At 43.2% G+C, this 18,853-nt stretch overlaps 1 protein-coding gene across 1 annotated transcript in view; it reads right to left on the reverse strand.

Annotated features, from left to right (window-relative positions):
- The window catches only part of EPHA4 (EPH receptor A4), a 104,627-nt gene that overhangs the window by 42,804 nt on the left and 42,970 nt on the right, over positions 1–18,853 (reverse strand). Inside the window, exon 5 of the mRNA XM_064721609.1 lies at positions 5,367–5,705. Within this exon, the coding sequence (XP_064577679.1) occupies positions 5,367–5,705 (339 nt within the window). The remainder of the gene's footprint in view (positions 1–5,366; positions 5,706–18,853) is intronic.

An 18,853-nucleotide genomic window follows, 5' to 3' on the forward strand; every position in this document is an offset into this window, starting at 1 on the left:
TATGTTTCAACACAACAATAAACAGCTCTTCACCAGGACTGCATTAAAAAAGGAACATTTTTTGCAAGAGCTGAGCATAAAACTAGCAGTCTGAAGACTACAGACCTTGCAATTTTTAAAATCAAAATTAACTTACTTCAGCACCTCCCTATCGATAAGATTCTTAATATGCACATAAATATCACCACATATAAAATCAAAAAAATGTTATGTTCACTCTCAGCAAACAAAAATTATTTACTATCACTTGTATTGAAACCAGGATTATACTCAAAGAACATAAGGGAGCTTAGAGAATCAGATGGATTGATCAGCCTTCAGAGTAACAGTTAACTTTATTTTCCAGCAGTAGTTTAAGGGTGTTCATGCAGTCACCTAAAGAAAGCTCTGTGACTGAAATCTACTTAACAATGTCTTTTGATGTTTCACTACAGAGCAATTCTTTATAGGTAAGTTATAAATACCCAGGAAAATAGCGCATTGAAAAGAAAATACTAAAATCCTTAGCTTTCCTGGCTTTGGCATGCATTGCTTTTGATCTGCCTGAGCAACTATTATTTTTTTGACACGAGGAGTGCACACTGACCAAGGGCAATGTATGTCCATGAATTTTTACTGACTGCAAATGTAGCTCAGCACAGGCTAAACCACACTGGCATAATGTAAGACCTTATATGCATTTTCTGTGCTGCTCTGTACAACACGTGAGGAATGCTAATCAGCATTTGAAAGGAAACGTGGGCTTTCAAAGCAGACCCACCAAAATGTAAAATGGGAATATATATTCCCCAACCAAAAAGTCCAGTAGAACTTATGAGTCATAACTCCCAATTCCTTCCTCCTTACCCCTGCCATTTCTGACTTAAAATACCATCATCCTCAAAGGACTGGGATCTTTCAGGTTTGGGGGTTTTTTCCTTTTAATTTTTCCTTTTTTCCTTTTAATTTTTTCCTTTTTTTTTCCCTTAAAAGGAATTAAGAACATAAACAACAAACAAACCTAAAGGCTAAATAAAACTGAGTAACAGCTGACATTTCCCTTCCCTGCCCTGAAAGTCAGTATTCTGGGCTCACCACGAGTGCAGCCTGTCCCAAAAGAATACCCAATTCCCATGGATCTTTTTGGGGGTGCTGAAATCCTGGTGGCACTGTGACCCATTTTAGCTCCTGCCTGGAAAGACTGCATGCACACACACAGGGGCTGGGCAGAGCACTGACAACAGCAGCAGCAAAACCAGGACAGAGATATTCTCCAGAAAGATCATTTCTTGATCCTGAGCACAGGCAGCTTGAAAACATCCAGGGTGATGCAAGGGGAGAAGAAGTGAGTTTATTTATATACACTGTATTTTCATCCTAATTGGCACATCCTGCATCCATCCAGCTCTGCTGATCCACTTAAGGAAACACAGAGCCCAAGGTAACCTAACAAGGTAACAAATCACCAGGCAGTTTGTTTATTCAGAAATATCAACTGCTTCAACTCCTACAAGCAAAGGAGAGAGCAGGACACCCATCCCTCACAAAATGCAAACAGAACAAAGGGAGCCAAGCAAGCAGGAAAATAAGTTTGGATTTTAAATCTCATTTAAGCCAGTGTAGGCTCTGCCCCTCACATCACTCCCCTGCCTAGGGAATGCCTTCAGCACCCATGCAAAAACCTTGTCCCTGTGGCACTGCCCCCAGAGGGACTGAGCAGGGAACCTGCCTCTCAGGCTGGAGACACAAACAGCTCAGCTCTCTAATCCTTAATAAAAATATCAACTGTTAAGGCATCTTCAAAAGAAAACCACACAAGCTTCCTGCATGCTGTGAACAAGATCTCTTTATTGAGAGCTTTTCTTTTAATTTTGAACAGCTTCGCAGCATTAACCTTAGCAAAAAAAAAAAAAAAAACAAAAACCAAGAAGCCCAGAGATTTCTGAGCTACTCAGTCAACAGTCTGAGAGTTCCTTATTGAAATTAGCTTCTCCTAGCAGCATCACATGAGAATTGCTGGCCTGCATCTCTTCCACAAATAATTTCACAAATTTTTAAAGATGGGCAGAGTGCTGATTTCGTTTCATTGAAAACTGAAAGCCCAAAAGCCACTACTGTCAGTGGTGAGACCCCCAATACTAGCATTTGCAGTACTCATTGTGCTGAAGACATTTGCTTCAAGTTTCAGCCACTCAGCGTTCCATCCTTGCTTTTTCTATTTTTTTAATCTCACAGGGGAAAAGAGTAATGGTTCCCAACTCAAAAGAAAAAAAAAAATTATACTAAACATGCAGAACAATGAGCTGAATTAATCCAAAATTCTTAAAAAGTCACAACACTGAAATATTTAACTTCAGAGGAGATAGAAATTTTTACTTGCTTCAAAGCCTGAAATTTAGCTTTTTTTTTGGAAAAAATAAGCAAGCTATAATAACCAATACCTTTTCCAAAGAAGCAGAAAAACACTTTTTCAAACTATTTTTGATCCTACAGTGAATGGCAAATTTTATTCTCATTTAAACACTTTTCTATAGTATTGGAAACTGAAAAGAGAGTTTCTAAATGAAGAGTGGAAAGCAAACTGCCTCATTTCATTACCTCAGGAGTAAAACGACAAAAGCAAACAAAAACCCACCTGTGCTTTTCAACTGCACCTTTTATGTCACTGCAATGCATTCCATCAATTTTGTGCCAAATATACCACAAGTGATTTCTCATTGCTTTCTGCCTGTCTCCAAATGCACACCTTCCACAGGGGCTGGCACCACAGCAAGGAAATACACAGACACTCAGATTCCTGATCCTCACTGATCAAAAACTGCTTGGAAAATTCCTGCCTATTTTCTTCACATTATACTGAAGAAAATTTGAAAGGTGAAGTTGCTATAAGGAAGAATTCCCTGGTCTCTTGCATACTCAACATTTTTACTGAATTTAACTCAGAGAAGCACCTCTTGCAAAAACTTCTAGCAAATTCTCCAGAAGGCAACTCAAAAGCACTGCTCATATGTAAAGAATTATTAAAAACTCCCCATACTGACAACATTATTTTTTCCTATCAAGCACAAGCATAGAGAGCACAACCAATGAAGAAATTTAAAAATTTTTTGTATTGGTGGCTTCATTTTTATTAGTAAAAGAGCATTTTATTGGAAATGCTATTAAGGGAGGAGCTTGGCTCTAATCTGAATTTAGAATTGCCTTAAAGAAACCGAGGCAGCTTTACATTAGTGTAAGAAAGGTGCAAGATGAAAACCAAGCCTGTGGCAGCGCACCATCATGACATGATTTCTTTATAATGAAATATAGTGAAAGAAAATTAGTGGCACAAGGATTTTAATGCACCCCAGACACACATTTACAATGATTAAACAGATGAGTACTTGTAAAACCCAAGGGTCTAACTTTACAAACCTTTACTCAAGCGAGCAGTTTCACCAAAATCAATGGGACAATTTGCATATGGAAGGCTATTTATCTCAGCTGGGATCTGTAGGTTTAGGCCACACATTTCTACTTAGATCTTCTATGCAGCAGAAACCACAAAGTTGTATGAAGAACAGGAGAACAGTGCACCTTGGAGTTAATTTTCATTTATACCAGTATAATTTTCTCTGTCCCTCTGACGCATTTGATAAACTGGGCATGTCTCAAAATTGGAAACGTTGGCAAAAATACAAATTTCCTGATGGGAAGAATACTACTCATGGATAATAAACAAAATCAATTCTTATTTGCATATTCAATCAGATTTTGGTTTGCATATAAAAGCATAAGATGGTAGAATTTTCACACGGTAGATGGATCCCGCTCACTTATTCATGCATATATGCATCCACTAATCCTTACACATGCCAAAATCAGTCAGAAATACTCTCTTTGCTAGGCATTCACAGCACAAAAACACTGTCCCTGCTGCTGTTCTCAACCTTCTCTTTTCGTAGAGCGTATGACAGCACTCTCCCACGGCTTTCTCCCAAGACTCCCTAATAGCCCCTGCTCTCTATTAGTCTTCTTTTCACTAGGCAAAGTGGTGGTTTGAATTTTTGAATCATAATTTAAAAGGGATGCTGTCAACTGTATATGAAGAACAAAAAACACTGGACCAGATTTTCAAAGGCGCTTCAGCACGGACTTGACAATTTCGCTTGTAACTGTCACTGCAAAATTGAATGTATCTCTCACTGGTAATACTGACATGCCCTGGACTACAGCTAAAATCTGCACATTCAGACTATGCCTACCTATTTTTCACACACACCTACTAGGAAACAGAATTCAAAATATTTATATGGTCTGGTCCTATCAAAATATGCAATATCAATACTGTCTCATACACCGTAAGCCCCGTAATAAATGATACCCTGTGAGCTACGCTCCGAGGTGCTGAATGCCTGCAACATCTGTGGGACCTGAAGGCAATCAGCACTCTGAGCCATCAGATAACAGGTTTGACGGTCTTGTAGCCAGTCTGACAGTCTGGAGATCTCATTTGCATTTAGAAGAGTGTCATATTCAAATGTATATAATTTTGTGCATTAAATTAAAAATTCAACTGGAACCCTGTGCGTTAAACCAGAGCTGGCTGCAAACTAAGAAATGTTTTCACGGAATTAAAGAAAAAGATCAAACAAATTAGCATCAAAACAAAACAGCAATCTGCTGCTGCAGCCTTTGCCCTTACTAGGTCAAGCATGGGGTACTAAAAAAGCAGAGCTGCCCAGGGTATCTGAAATAATCTCGTAGACACAGAAATAGTATTTCGCTCTCCCAGATGAATGAAAGGCAAAAATCAGTCAGCATGAAGTTGAAAGCTCATATAGGATTTCTACAGCAATGCCAGCTCTGATCAATCGAAACATTGTCAGCAGCAGGTTAAGGAGGTATTTATTTAACAAGGGGACAGAATCTAATTGACTTTCCAGGAGAGGAGAGGGAGCAGGCAGGCGAGCGGGCGCCCACTCGTTCCGCTCATTGAATCTTACACAGCCCTTTTTCAAGGAGGGCAGGAGCACAACCCTGTGCTCCCCAGGCATGTATTTTGCCCTCTGCAGACACCAAGGACATCCTTGTGTCCCTGTACAGGGTGTGACAGCAGAGCTGTTTGGGGGCCAGGGGGGATCAGGGCAGCTTTGTTGTTCTGCAGAATGCCTCCCAGCATCCTGCCCGCGTGCTGCAGCACAGACACAGCACCCAAAGCCTCCTCTCTCCCTGCCTCTGAAGCATTTAAAGTATCCATATAAATCACCAGAAAATAAGGGCTTGACCCAGTTACACATCTTAGGGCTCCTCTCATTCATTTGCTAGTGCTAAATGTAATGGAAATCACAGCTTTCCTAAAAAACAGGCAGCAGAGACAGGAAGGGCATTGCTGTTTATGTTCCTACCTGCTTGGTTAGTTGTCACAGTGACCGACACAGCCTGGTCCTGGCTGGGGTTTTGCTTGGACACTCCATTCACTGCCCAGACTTCAAAGGTGTAGTTGGTGTGTGCCAGGAGGTCAGTGATGGAGACTTTGGTGGTTTTCAGGCCGTTCTGCTGGGGGCTGAAGTGCACCCCACTGCCACAGGAGCGGCAGCGGCTCGGCTCGCCCGCCCCGCAGCGCTTGCACACCACATTGTAGGAGATGTCCTCCCGGCCACCCTTGTTCTGGGGGGGACTCCACTCCAGGTTCACTGAGGTCTCATTGACATTGGAAATCAGGTGCTGGGGAGCAGACGGAGGGCCTAAAAAGACAAAGTCCACATATTTTTAGTTAAGGGAAAAAAAAAAACAACAAAGCCTACACAGAGACATCAGAGTTGCACATCCCAGATGCTGTGCAACTCCCATTCAAGTTCAGGACAGTTGAGACCAAGCAGAATTTTACTTCTCTATGTTCATTATGAAGGCAAAAAAAATAGCTGATAAGTCAAACTCTGATCTCTTTATCTGATGAGCTAACAGTATTTTCCAGCTCTAAATGAGCCTGAAAGCTCAGTATTGCAATTAAACAGGAGTGGGACTTTTTTCCCCTTTCACTGTTTATACTTGTTATGAAAAATGTTAAATTTATATATCTTACACTCATTTTTTTTTTCTGTGATCTCCTAAGCAAAACATCAAATGCACAAACTTCTGCTTCACTTGAGATTTTCAAAGTCCCTCATTACCTACAGGCAGACTCTTACTGAAATTATTATAGAAATATCTCCTGGTTTCTTTTTTTGAAAAATATAAGTGCAATATTTTCCAGACAAGTTGATGTCAAATCACATTCAGTGAACACCGAAGCCCATCAAGCAGGGACCTGAACATGACACTTCAGCATGCAGAATGGAGATTTGAGCAGGAAGCCAGACACAGAACTAAGGCTTTGAAGGATGGGAAATAAAGTTTACAACAGGGCAGTGCTGGAGAAAGTGAAAGAATTGAAGAGGAAAATATGGCCAGCATCTGAAGGAAGGGCTGACAAAAGAAACCTGGTCAGAAACAAGAGACCAGACAGCAAGCTTGGCAATGAGGCTGGATTTGAGACACAAGGTCAACTTTTCCACCACAGGGATGGGAGACTTAATAAACATGCTGCCAGAGAGCTCCCAACTGGTTCCAACACAGGGACTATGGGATCAGAGCAGAGCCCAAGGCAGGCTGGGCAGAGCCCAGAGGCAGAAACCCTCCTGCACCTGCAGCACCTCTCCCTGCCCTGCTCTGCCCTGCACCGACCAACACACGGGCACAAATCCTATTGATGTGCTTAAATCCCCACGGGCCTCAAACCCACAGGCAAATTGAAAATGCAGAAGAGCTAATCCTGCAACTCTTAATCTAATTTCAATACAGTTGAGACACACTTTTTGTACCCTTAAATTTAAGGCGGATGATTCAGAGTGAAGCCATGAAAGAGACGGGTATTTCATCCATCCCAAAAAGCTTCCCTGACCATCATCAGGCAGCCTGCTCTGGGGCAGAGCACACAGGGACTCTGACACACACAGGGCTTTGGGACAGGGCTGCAGGTAAGCACTGCATCAAACAGAAATGAGAGAGAATGAGAATGAAGATTGCAAAATGTATCAATCCAAACCAGAACACAGTAAAAATAGCTCTGCTTACTAACTACTGATAGTCAGAGCTTTACATACAAATATTATTAGCAGAAAAATGCTGGAAATAATTTTGTAAAGTCACAAATTCAAGACACAGGAAAGCTTATGAAAGCTTCTTAGATTTCATCAAAATGCATTTGATGGTTTGCAATTCAAAAGAAGTTCAACTAGATCTCCTTGCATGAGAAGAAGGAAAGGAGAAAGGAGAAAGGAAAGGAGAAAGGAAAGGAGAAAGGTCTGGCAAATTTGTCAAACATTATGAAACTATGAACCTGGCAAAAAAGAATTAGCCAGCACCAACAGTTTCCATTAAGTGTATAAATAAATAAGTCATAATTTCTCATATGCCAAAGGTACAAAAACAGTAATTGTGGTAAGACGGGAACTAAATACATTGAAAATGTGAAATTCTACTGAAATTACAAAGTGACTCATCAAGTGTAACAGCAAAAAGGTTAAACTGTTAAGGGATGACTATGGGGAAGATTAATTGTGGCTCCCTCCTCAATTTATCAGGCTCATCTCAAAGGAAGCCTGAGGCCTGAACAGGCTGCATAGGACAAGGTTTTGAGGGCTGCATCACCTCCTCAGGTCTGTATTTGAAGCCACCTGATATAACACATGCTCAACAGGAGACAGGACTTTAATTTTGAGAGAGGTAGCTAGCTTAAGAGTCTTAAATGACATAAAGCTCAAATGGGCCTTTGGTACCCAAATGAAAGGTCTCTATTGCAGCAGTAGCTAAACAGGGATTGTTTGTCTGTGTTTACCTCAAAAATACAAAATTAATATATTTATTTCGAAAGGAGGGAAATCCTCCCTTCTTGCCAAACCTTTGAAACAGTCTCTGAGTTAATCGGGCTTGAGAGGTAGAATTGCTGCAAGAAGAGAGAGCAGAGTCCAGCCCCTGAGCCAGGGAGCCCTCCTGCCTGCTGCACCACCAGGCTGCCATTCGTGGCTTTTATTTATGCACTGGCAGCATTTTGGACTCCTAAGGACAAAACCCTTTTACCCAAAGATCAGTTACTGAACACAGTAAGAGACATTTACTGATCCAAAAACCAGAAAAGACAGAAAAAGGAAAGAAACTGGTTTTAATCTCTATTCATCATGTGGAAATGGAGGCAGAGAGAGATGTGGTGAGACAAGGGCACACAAGACATGCTTTGCACATCTGGGCAGTGGTCAAAACCGTCCCATGTCCCAAGCCCAATGCCTCTGTCCCATAAGCAGCTCTCCTTCCCTCGAAAGCTGGCTTTGCCAGCTCCCCTGGGTACGAGAAAGTGGTGTCTGCTTAGCCTGCAAATACATGAGCTTCTTTTTCAAAAATAAACTGAGTGCAGTGAGGTGGAAGGCACTCCTGAAATCGTGAACTCAAGCGGCAGCACAGGAGCTGCTGAGCAGGGACTGAACCAAACTCTCTATCCAGGACTTCCCCAAACTGCCTCACACCTGGGCTCTCTTCAGGGCAGGCAGGTGCACAAGGTAACAACACCTGTGCCTCTGCACTGTCACGGGAATGGGAAAACCAACAGCAGCCTCAGCGGGCTGCAGGCCCAGGTGCATACTGTATACAGTGAAGGTCTGCCCTGCACAGAGCAGCAGCCAGAGGCTCTGGGAGCTGAGGCCGTGTGTCCTCCCACAGACTGCTCAGGACCTGGCAGCAGCAAGCCCTGAACAGAAACTGCTCCTGTGGGAAACACCAAGAGCCTGATAGAGAGGAACAGCAAAAGGCTTTTCTAACAGAGCATTCACTCACTGCAGCCACACACAGGAGAGCATCCACTCGGAGCACAGCCAGGGGGCTGAGATGAGGTGGTGCCAGTGCAAACACCTCCTTCCCCAGGCAGCACCAGCTCTGCCAGGGCCAAAAATATCCCCATTTCATGAGGGTATTCCTGAAGCAAAGACCCCCATGGCGGGAGGGTTCACACTACCACAGCTGCGGTCTGAAAGATGTGCCTCTTAGCTCAGATACAGCAGCCAGTTTGGGGTTAAACTCAGACTTAGTCTGGTGTCCATTAAGATATTTTCCAAGGCTCTAAGTCCAGTTTCACATGGGAAAATGTGCCAGAATGAATCAAGCTCCTCAGAAGCAAAAAGTCAGTAATTAGTATGTGGGACAGGGCACTGCAGTGTCTAAACAGAGATGCAGTGAAGTGGAAAACCAGGGAAGCAGATGCTTGCAGGTCACAGAGATGAGTGCACCACCTCCAGCATGAAAAGGAAGATGTGGGGGAGTCTCCAAATGGTGGGCTGAAATTACAGTGAGGGGAAAAGCAATTTCTTTTCTTCCTGGAGGATAGTCATCAATGGAGCTGTTGGCACAGGGAGCGGGGATAGCTTCAGATTGATGGGCCTGGTTTCAGATGTTGAAACACAGGGCGGGTCTGCTCCTTCAATGGTGATCAGGATTTGCTTTGTTTCTGACAACAGAGCCTCTGCCCATAGATGAGACAAACCCTTTCAGGGCCAGGGCAGGCTGCAAGGGCAGGACAGTACCTGGATGAACCCAGCTAGCAGGATCCCACAGGGAACAGCATCCTGACAGCCAGACCATCACCCTCACACAAACCTGTGTCCTCTGGCAGAAAAATCTATCTACGGGGCAGATGAGAGAGACAAGGACCTGGGCTTCTGAATCACCACCACCATCTGTAATTTTGTCACAAGTCCCACGATCTGCAGCATTTTTCATCAATCTCCTGCCAATGGAAGCTTGCTATTGCATGGGCTATTTGGAACTGTGGAAAAGTGGAGTTAATGCTGCCACACTGCCTGGAACAGTTTGAAAATGCGACAGTTCCTACAGGAAATCAAAATTAAATCTAAACATTTTAATTCTGAAAACCGATTAATTTTAAAATTAATTTTATGATGTTAGGAAGGCAGGAGCTGTTGTTTTCCCTGCACAGGGCAACAGAATCTGAGGGTGGATCTGCAGAGCCACTCAGTCTTCTCACACCAGTGACTGCAAAGGGGACACGGTTTGATCATAGGGCTGAAAGCCGGATCCTTCTCCAGCCCCTTTAACCAGCACCCTGAATGGGCAGGGGGGCTCCTCTGTGGGAACACAGGGAACGGAAGTTTTCAATTTTATTCCTTCCTGGGGCTCCATAAATCTTGCTTCACAATAAAACCATCAAAATCAAGTGAGCCATGAAGCAAATGGGAAGGCCCTGGGTGGAGCAGCTCATTGTGTGTGTCAGGGCTGAGGGAAACACTGCAAAGTCTGTTTAGCAACAAATAATCCTCATCAAGCTAATCTTGCCATCTTCCTCAACCCTCCTATTCGATTTCCTTAAATATATTGGGCAATGCAGATTGTTTGGCTTTCTCTTGCTGCAATAGGCTATAGCCATTCCAGCTATCTGTCTTTCATCCACAGATAGAGAGATGTCTGTCTTAAGGACAACACACCCTATTGTCAAACAAACATTCGGCAAAACAAGAGTTTTTAAGGTGTTAATAGCATAAGCACTACTTGTATTAAAAAGACTGATGTATTTTAGCACTCTTTCTACAACTTCAGGCAGTATTTTAACTTTTCATTTATCAACATTTCTCTCCTTCCCTTCCTACACCCAAGTCTCTCTCCAGCCAGAAGCCTCCCACACACGCCTGTACAACTGACAAGGACCTGGTGAAATCCATGACAGGGGCACATACCAACACCTGACTGTCTCCTTCCTTCCTTCCAGACCACAGGGGATCCCTGGGTGCCAGCTGTCTGTGGATTACAGGTCTCTGTGGGCACACTTAAGGAGCTTTGATGATGCACACCAGGTATCAAGCCTGGTCCAAGCTCTGCAGTGACTCACAGAGAGCTTCCACAGTGAAGATCCAGTAATGAACTCACTCTCCAGGACTGCAGCAGCACCTGTGGGGTGCAGATGGCAGGGGGACACAGCTGGCAAGCAAACCAGGCTGCAGACTAACACTGGCCATAATAACACCACAGTAAGCTGTTCATTTGCAAGCAGTACAGTATTTTCCATTTAAATCAGCTGCCCTAAAGAATAAGGGGCATCAGAGATAGTTGAGTCAAACATCACCAGGTTGTTTGACTGTTGTTCGGATGCCATCCAGTGAGAACGTTATCCCAAAGCCCCTTTCCTCCTGTCCCCAAAGAACAGCAGCACAAATGTAGGAGGCTCAGCCCCACAAATTTGGCAAAGCCATTCTGCCAAGGAGAAAGAATGTCTACCCCAATGCAATGAATGGTTTCAAAGAAAGATAGCACAAAGGGGATTAGCTACAACTGAGTGAATATTCCTGCTGCCTTGAGGGATCAGTGTGCCCAGCCCTTCATGCACACCACGAGGAAAGCACAGAGCCCAGGACTGCAGTGTGCCCAAGGACAGGGTCTAAACCAGGGCAGGCCAGGACTGCAAGTGCAGCACCACCAGAGGCACAAGTGGGGAGGAGAGAGCTCTTCCCCTGACAAATGCCATACACCACAAACCCAACCAAAGCCATGGCAAAGGACATGCTGTAGCTGGGCTCCTGAAGCTGGAGGGGCTCCAGGGACACAGACAGACAGGCAGGTAGGTTGGTTGTGCTGGGAGACTCCAACCAAGTCTGTCCTCCCTTCCTCCCTACAGCTGTAAAGCCGACAGATCCATGCAACCAAAAAATATCCCTGAAAACTAACCCTGGGATCTGAAAGTAGACTTGTAAGGGCACTGTGCTGGGGAACTGTATTTAAATGGTTATGACAGAGGTTTTAATATCCCTGGTTTTACATCTTCCTTTTTTATTACTGATCTGCCCAGCAAGGTGTTTCTCTAAAAGTCTCTGTGGGTGTATGCGGTAAATTCAATTACAGTTTTCTACAAGGAGACCAGACAGACTTGTTTGACATCAAGAATACTGTCTTCACCAAACCAGTTAATTTAGTTCAGCAACAGTGTATGGTTAGGAGGCGTGGATTAAAGCACAGAGAACGGAGATGAGAAAGAAATGATTCCCAGCCAAACAGCTCCCAAGTGACCTTGTTACCCCATAAAATGAGAAGAAAAAAACAAAGACCTTGCAGCTTGGTTCTCTGCTGACCCAGGGTGACAGGATTCCAGAATCCCACTCTAGACAACTAGCAGCTCCAAATTTTGGGCAAACAACTTTCATTCACCAAAGGTAGACACGAGTAAAAAAATTCCTCTTTGCTTTTCTCAGAGGTCCCATGGTCACAGGACTGAAGATAAAGTTCAGGGCTTTGGTTTGGCCAGTTGTATCAGACACAAGTAGCCCTGATATACTATTTTCTTGTGTTGAGAAACAAAAACACCACAAAACAAACCAAAAGGCACTTCAGCACAGGGTTCTTTCTGACAATTAATTCCTTTAAAGTGAATTTGGCACTTCTAAGAAACCCACTCTGGTGACACCCAAAATAAAGCTCTCTTGGCCACAAATAGCTGCCTGTCTGCACGTTTCTGTCACAGCCTGGCAGAGGGCTCCTTCAGGAGCTCCTTTTTGTATGCCAGCTTAGTCTTCAGCCATCAACAGTGGTAGTGAATTATTCTGGCAGCAGCATTACCCATTAAGGACTGAACTGATATTATCAGTATTAGGACTGTAACCACATCTATTTACTACTAGCCTCTGTTATAGTTAAGATTTATTACCTTGAAAGATCTGGCTGTGGGAGGAGATCTATTAAAAATGCAAACTGAAACCCACACTCTCCATGGAAGTGCTAATGGAGATATTTCAAACATATACCCTCAAGAAGGCAAGCCTTTGTTAGGAGCATCCTGTCAGTCACCAGATCAGTGCATTTAAAATGTACCTCCTTTAAAACAGAAATGCTTTCTAAAGATATGTATGTGACTAAGTAACTAGCATGATTAAACTTTTGAGCCCTGGAAGGAGAAAATTATTAAAAAAATACTTTACTCCATCTGCTTGGGCACGTGTGTAAAAGCACATTTCTGCAGCAGGTAACGGATGTCTCTGCAGCCAGGGCAGTGGATAATTATTTTCAAGTGGGTTGTCACACTGCATTCAGCCTGCATTCGCCTGACAGTGTGAAATCAGAAGGAAGCTTCATTGGCAATTCCCACCAGACATCAGAAAACCTCAAGCATGTAGAAAAGACTTTAATCTTCTTTAACCATTCCCGCACTCTCCTTGAAGAAAATATCTCTTCTTTTTTGAGGCAGAAAAAGCAGACTTTAGCTTGATACAGCTTCAAAATTATTTTAACAAACAAAAAAATATTAAAATACTGTATTAAAATTAAAGATTTTAATACAGTACAGTTTGAAGTTTTCTAGCTTCACCCTAAAACTGTGAAAGCCCTGCAAAACCACTGTTCAATGCAGCTGTGTGCCAGCCATGGGTGTTTGCTAATCAAAGTCAATCAGGCAGACCAGCAGGCCTCAATGGGCTTTGGCCCAGGACTTACAAAAGGATCCTCTTTATGAGCCTGCTCCAGGGACGCTGACCCTCTTCATCTGCCCTGATTTCAAAGGCAACTCGGGGCATTCAGAAATCTTGAGCTAATTTGCTACATAATAAACAAGATTCATACAACAGGGAAGGTTGCTATGACACACCGTGGTTTAAAAGGAGCCCAGGATGAACTGGCCTGTTTTGAATCGGCAGCTTGGCCTTGGCTGCACTACAGAGGAGCAGCAAAGTCTTTGATAAGTTAAAGGAGCAGCAGGCACCTGGGAGCAAGCATCCGACTGCCTAATGGCAAGAAAACCTGACTAGAAATGCTCTGTCAGAAGCAGGGAAAAGTTTAGCACATCTGCTGTACAAGATCTGAGAGGCAGCTTTTGTGTCTAACGCAGCAAGAATAAAGAGACCAAATAAAGAGGTGTACAAAAAATAAAAGGATCCATAGAATGAACACTTCCATAGATGTTTGGAGCATATCTGGAGGTACATCAGCCCTTTGAAAGGGCTGGCTCAGGCACAGAGAGGCAGCACTAGGGCTCACTAAGGCTGCTGGTCGTGTTGCCAGCCTCATCCTCGGGGTCACACTGCTGCTCTCTCAGCAAGGCCTCACCCCACTGGTACTGTATGGATGGCCTTTAACAACTCTAATCAATGCTCTTTAATTTCATCATGATCCTAGAATCATCTCACTGGGGACAGGGATGAGCATGAAATAGAGAGTATTTCTCTACTATGTGCAGAGAGGATGCATAGAAAGTAATTATTAAATAATCAATGTCTTTAAACACCTTAAAGTTCACTGACTAAAATGTCTGGCAAAGCCATGCCAGGCACAGTGTTCAAGAGGAAGCACTTTGGCCTCCTCTTTCCATCTCATAAGGCTTTATTGAACCTGTACAGCAGTGGAACTGTCAATGGAGTTTCAGCATGTGAGCTGTGATGCCCTTCAGATATGCCTTTGTTGTTGATCTCTAACCATCCGAAAGAAAAGTTCTAACACAGAGTAAATACCTGGGTCCTGTACATTTAAGCTTGCAAATAAAGCCCACACTTTCCTCAGACAGTTGTGTGTGTTGCTGCCACTAATTGCTCTTTCAGCAGTTGTGGACAGGTCCCCTATTGTTGTGGGCTAATTTACACAAGCAAAGGCAGCTTGGACAGCCCTCACTTCTTGCCTGCCTGGCTATTCCTGACCATTTATCATCATAGATTATGTGTTTTACAACTGGTGAGACCAAAGCCAACAGGCCGCAAGATGCAGCAGTCACTTAAAATACCAGTAATCTGCTCCATTTCCACCCTCTCTCCTCTCTGCACAGTCAGCTTTACAACTGGGTTATAATAAGGCAAATGATTTGGTAAACAATTCTTCATTTATTTACTTTGGCAAGATTCCTTTGACTTCAGTGGGAGTCCTGCCAAGCCAGGGATGCTGGAGCAGCGCCAGTGACAAAATGCCCATTTCACTGGAATGTACGATTTCCTATTTACTCGCCAGAAGTAACCCAGTTACCAGCTTCACAATAGACTTTGTTCCTTTCACCCAGAGAACAATCCAATTAATGGTTCCTCTCCTAAAAAGGCTAAAGAAGTTAAGCAAAGAGGTCCAGTTACCACTGGCAGAGGTGTGGGGAAACTGATGCTCGCAGGTACCACTCCTTTGGGCTCTAGGCTTCCCTTCCAAGAGCTGCCATATAAGATCATTTTGCATTGTCACGTATGCTAAGCCATGTTATCACAGCTACTCTAATGCACTGTGCTGCAGACAATGCCACCTGTGTTCACTCACTCTTTCGAGATAAAAAGAATTCCACTGCGGAAACCAGAAAGTTATCTGACAGTCTGACAGGAAAGAAATCCAACCAGAAAAATAAGCTGTTCTGTAATTGGCCCAACTGCTGAATTTCTTATGCTGTTTGCCCTCTAATTTACTTCAACAACTCTACAGAACTAGGTCCTGACTAACCAAATCAAAGCCCCCATTTAATTGAGTAAATGTCTCTGTTAATTTAAGGCTCTGGCCAGAAAATCAGAAGACAGCTAATAAACAGTTGCTGTATTTAAAGGAGTGATGATTTCAAGTCTACTGATTATAAACACACACTGTCAAATTACTCCCGTCTCTTCTCAAGCCATAACCACTCCCCTTCTTATTCAATTCCTTCAGCCCATCACCACACACAAGGGGAGACAGCTTTCTCCTTTGAGATTCCCATCACTCACAATCCCTTTCTCTCAGTCTGGCAGCAATGCAGGGATGGATGGTCCATTTTCCCAGCCTACGTGGAGAAGAAAAATCATTCTCTCCTTACAGCCTACCCACTGTTCCCTCTGCTCTTGTAACTGCTGTGCTACAGCTTAAAAGGCATTCTGATGTACTATTTACATAATCACAGGACATTTTAAGAACAAAATCATTTACTGAAGGTGCATATATATAAAGAAGTGGAAGAGTTATTATGTCATAAATTTTAATTCTGAAGATCAGAGGCTCTGCTGGCATATACTTCATACTACAGAGAACAGGCTCCAACAGCAGAGAACTGCAGTAGTGCCAGCACAAATGTGGAAGTGTGGCAAAGCCAGTGCAAAGCCACCTAAAATGCAGTAGCCAGCACAACTGTGTGGTGTATCCAGCCACAGTGGTGATAATCCATATCTGACTGGAAACTTAGAAAAGGAACAAGTTCAGTTGAAGGAAAAAGAACACATTTGCTTATTTATATTGTTTATAGTTTAAGAAATCATTATAAGCATGTGCTCAAATAATCAGCTCCTACGTAATTACTCATTTGCAGCCACAGTTATTAGGTAGGTAAATTCACTCTTTTTTGAAAATGCAGGTCAAATATTTATCTCTGAGATATGTTAAATGTAACACAAGATTAAGTTAAGGGTATATATTACACTGCAACATTAACAAAATTGAAGTGTTTAGACCTTTGAAACCTTTTTTTAAGCCTTGACCTTGGAAACAAATAAGGACAGTGTTATTTTAATGTGCATTCAAATTTTAACAACACAGTCACACAGCTCTAGTGGAATTCACATTGAGTTTCCACTGTAGATTGCTCATCATTTCATTATGGTTCATTATGCTGATAACTGTCAGAAAGCATTAGAAGCAGGAGCCTTGAGTAATAGCACTGAAATGGTAATTTAAAAACAATATACTTTCTGAAGGAAATACAGCAGTGCACTAAATTCAATTAGAAGAGGGGAATGTAAAGACAAGTAAGTGATGTTTGCTGTTTGAAGTCAGGCTATTCAGTTTCTTGATAACCTAGACTGGAGAAGGTCCTTTTAAAGCAGGCACTCTTCTCTTGCATCTCACTACATCTGCTCTTATTACCTCCAAGCTTCTCCACTATAAACTTAAACTATAAACTGTCTAAAATGCAACCGTTTTTGAAATATTTCAGGCCATGAAAAATATCAATCAATCCATCAGTCTCTGTTTGGGTGACACAACTGACTAAATTATTCAGGGTCATTTACTGAGGCAGATTTCAAGCTGGACAGTCCATGATGGTAATCTCTCTTTTGTAAAGGGCCGCCAATTAAAAATCATTAATAATTTGAATTGAACAGACAACATAAACAATACAAAACCGTCCCATTCTGGCTCATAATGTGAGCATTGTTTGTTAAGAGTTAGAGAACCCAACTCATTAATGGTGGGGATGCAGGAGCAACGCCCATTAATTTGGGTGGGAACGGCACCTGCCCGCACCAGGCTGCAATTCACAGGGTATCTCCTTACAGAGCAGGGAGTTCAGGGACAAGGGCCATGACTGAGACTGATTTGTTTTCCTGCCTCATGGATTCATATGTGAGTGAGGCAATTTATTCTCCTTTACATTGCTAACCTTATGAAAGACCCTTCCTCTCTGCAAGTACTGGAATATAATGAAGGCCTGTAGAGTTGCCTGGACATTACTTTTGCTTCCAAAAGGGAAAGGTGCTTCCAATGGTTTGAGCTCAGGTGTACTACAAGTCCATCATCCCATCTCCATGCCCAAAGCACACAGCTGACAAGCCAATAGTGCTTCAGAGCTCAGAGTCTGAATTGCCAAGTTTGGCCAAAGCAGCAGATCCAGGCTGGCTCTGCCCCTCGGTGGTGATTATTTTTGTTGATTATCCCCAGAGGGCAAGTTTGAAGGGAAAAATGCACCAGTAAACACGTGTATGTCAGGGTCTTGCCTGCCTTTGACACAGCCCACTCTGCCCTCCCTACACCCTCACTGCTACATTCTGCTCTTACCTGCACAAACTTTACACCAGACATTGTTACTCACTCTGGCAGAGCTGAAATAGAGCAGATTACTAAAACCAGAGTTTGAGTAACTTGTTTAGGAGCTTGATGCCTGTCTTACCTGAGGTGAGACACAGTTTTCACAGCTCAGAAAGGGACAGCAATGTCAGAGAGAAGCGTTATGGAAGGGTAAAACTCTGGAGCACCTCTCCTGGCCAGCACACCAGGAAGTAGCTACTGCTTTTGTTACTTATCATGGGAATTGCAAGAAAGGAAAAGGAAGGGAAATTCTCTAATTCCCTTTCATCCACTGGCACAATCAGGCTAATGGAAAGTCCTAACAGCCTTCCTCCCCCAACCTAGAAGGCAAGATAAATGACAAGGCCAGCCAGTTTACTACTAAAGGAAATCAATAGCCAAGGGTCAAAGCTTTACAAAAACACATCTTAAGAAGGCTGAAGTTCTTCATCTTAAAAAGTGTTTAGGAATAATAAAGAAGGGATCAATCCACAGTCCATTCCAGGTGTTCTTTCCAAATTATCCAATGTTACTTTTATTCACCTGGTCTAATAGTTCTCCAAGTGAACAGAAACCTGATTTTACAAGCCAGTGGAGCAGAGTCTATCTTTTTGCTAGAAGAATGGATCTCAGATACTGTTTTATTTCTTCATTAGTGTGCCGTCACACTGAGCGATTACTAAATGCAGGCCTGAATGAGAATACCAGAGTTAAAGAGAGCATAATGAACAAAGAAGGTGCCTGATTATTATGGCTGTCAGCACAAGGGAATTGGGTTTGTCACCTGGTTTAACCAACTGGTAAGAACTGATTACAGTCTGAATCCACCTGAAAGCGCCTTTGATGTTTATGCTCCCTTCTGTCTACATGTCTTGTAAGGAAAGTCAGACAAACGGGGACCCTCTTCTGAAGGGTCTTCCTTTGGCAGCTCTGAATGCTGTCCCATGCCTGGGATACATGGGCAGAAGCCACTCAGAGGGGCAGCATGGCAAGGGAAGAGTGCCCAGAGCCCTGCACAGCAGGTCCCTCCCAGCACAGCTAAGGCAGGGCTCAGAGAGGGGCACAGCAGGGCTGGGGGGCACATCTGCCCCCAGGCCAGCTCAGA

The sequence above is a fragment of the Zonotrichia leucophrys genome, chromosome 9 (assembly GCF_028769735.1).
Source record: "Zonotrichia leucophrys gambelii isolate GWCS_2022_RI chromosome 9, RI_Zleu_2.0, whole genome shotgun sequence".
Lineage (NCBI taxonomy): Eukaryota > Metazoa > Chordata > Aves > Passeriformes > Passerellidae > Zonotrichia > Zonotrichia leucophrys.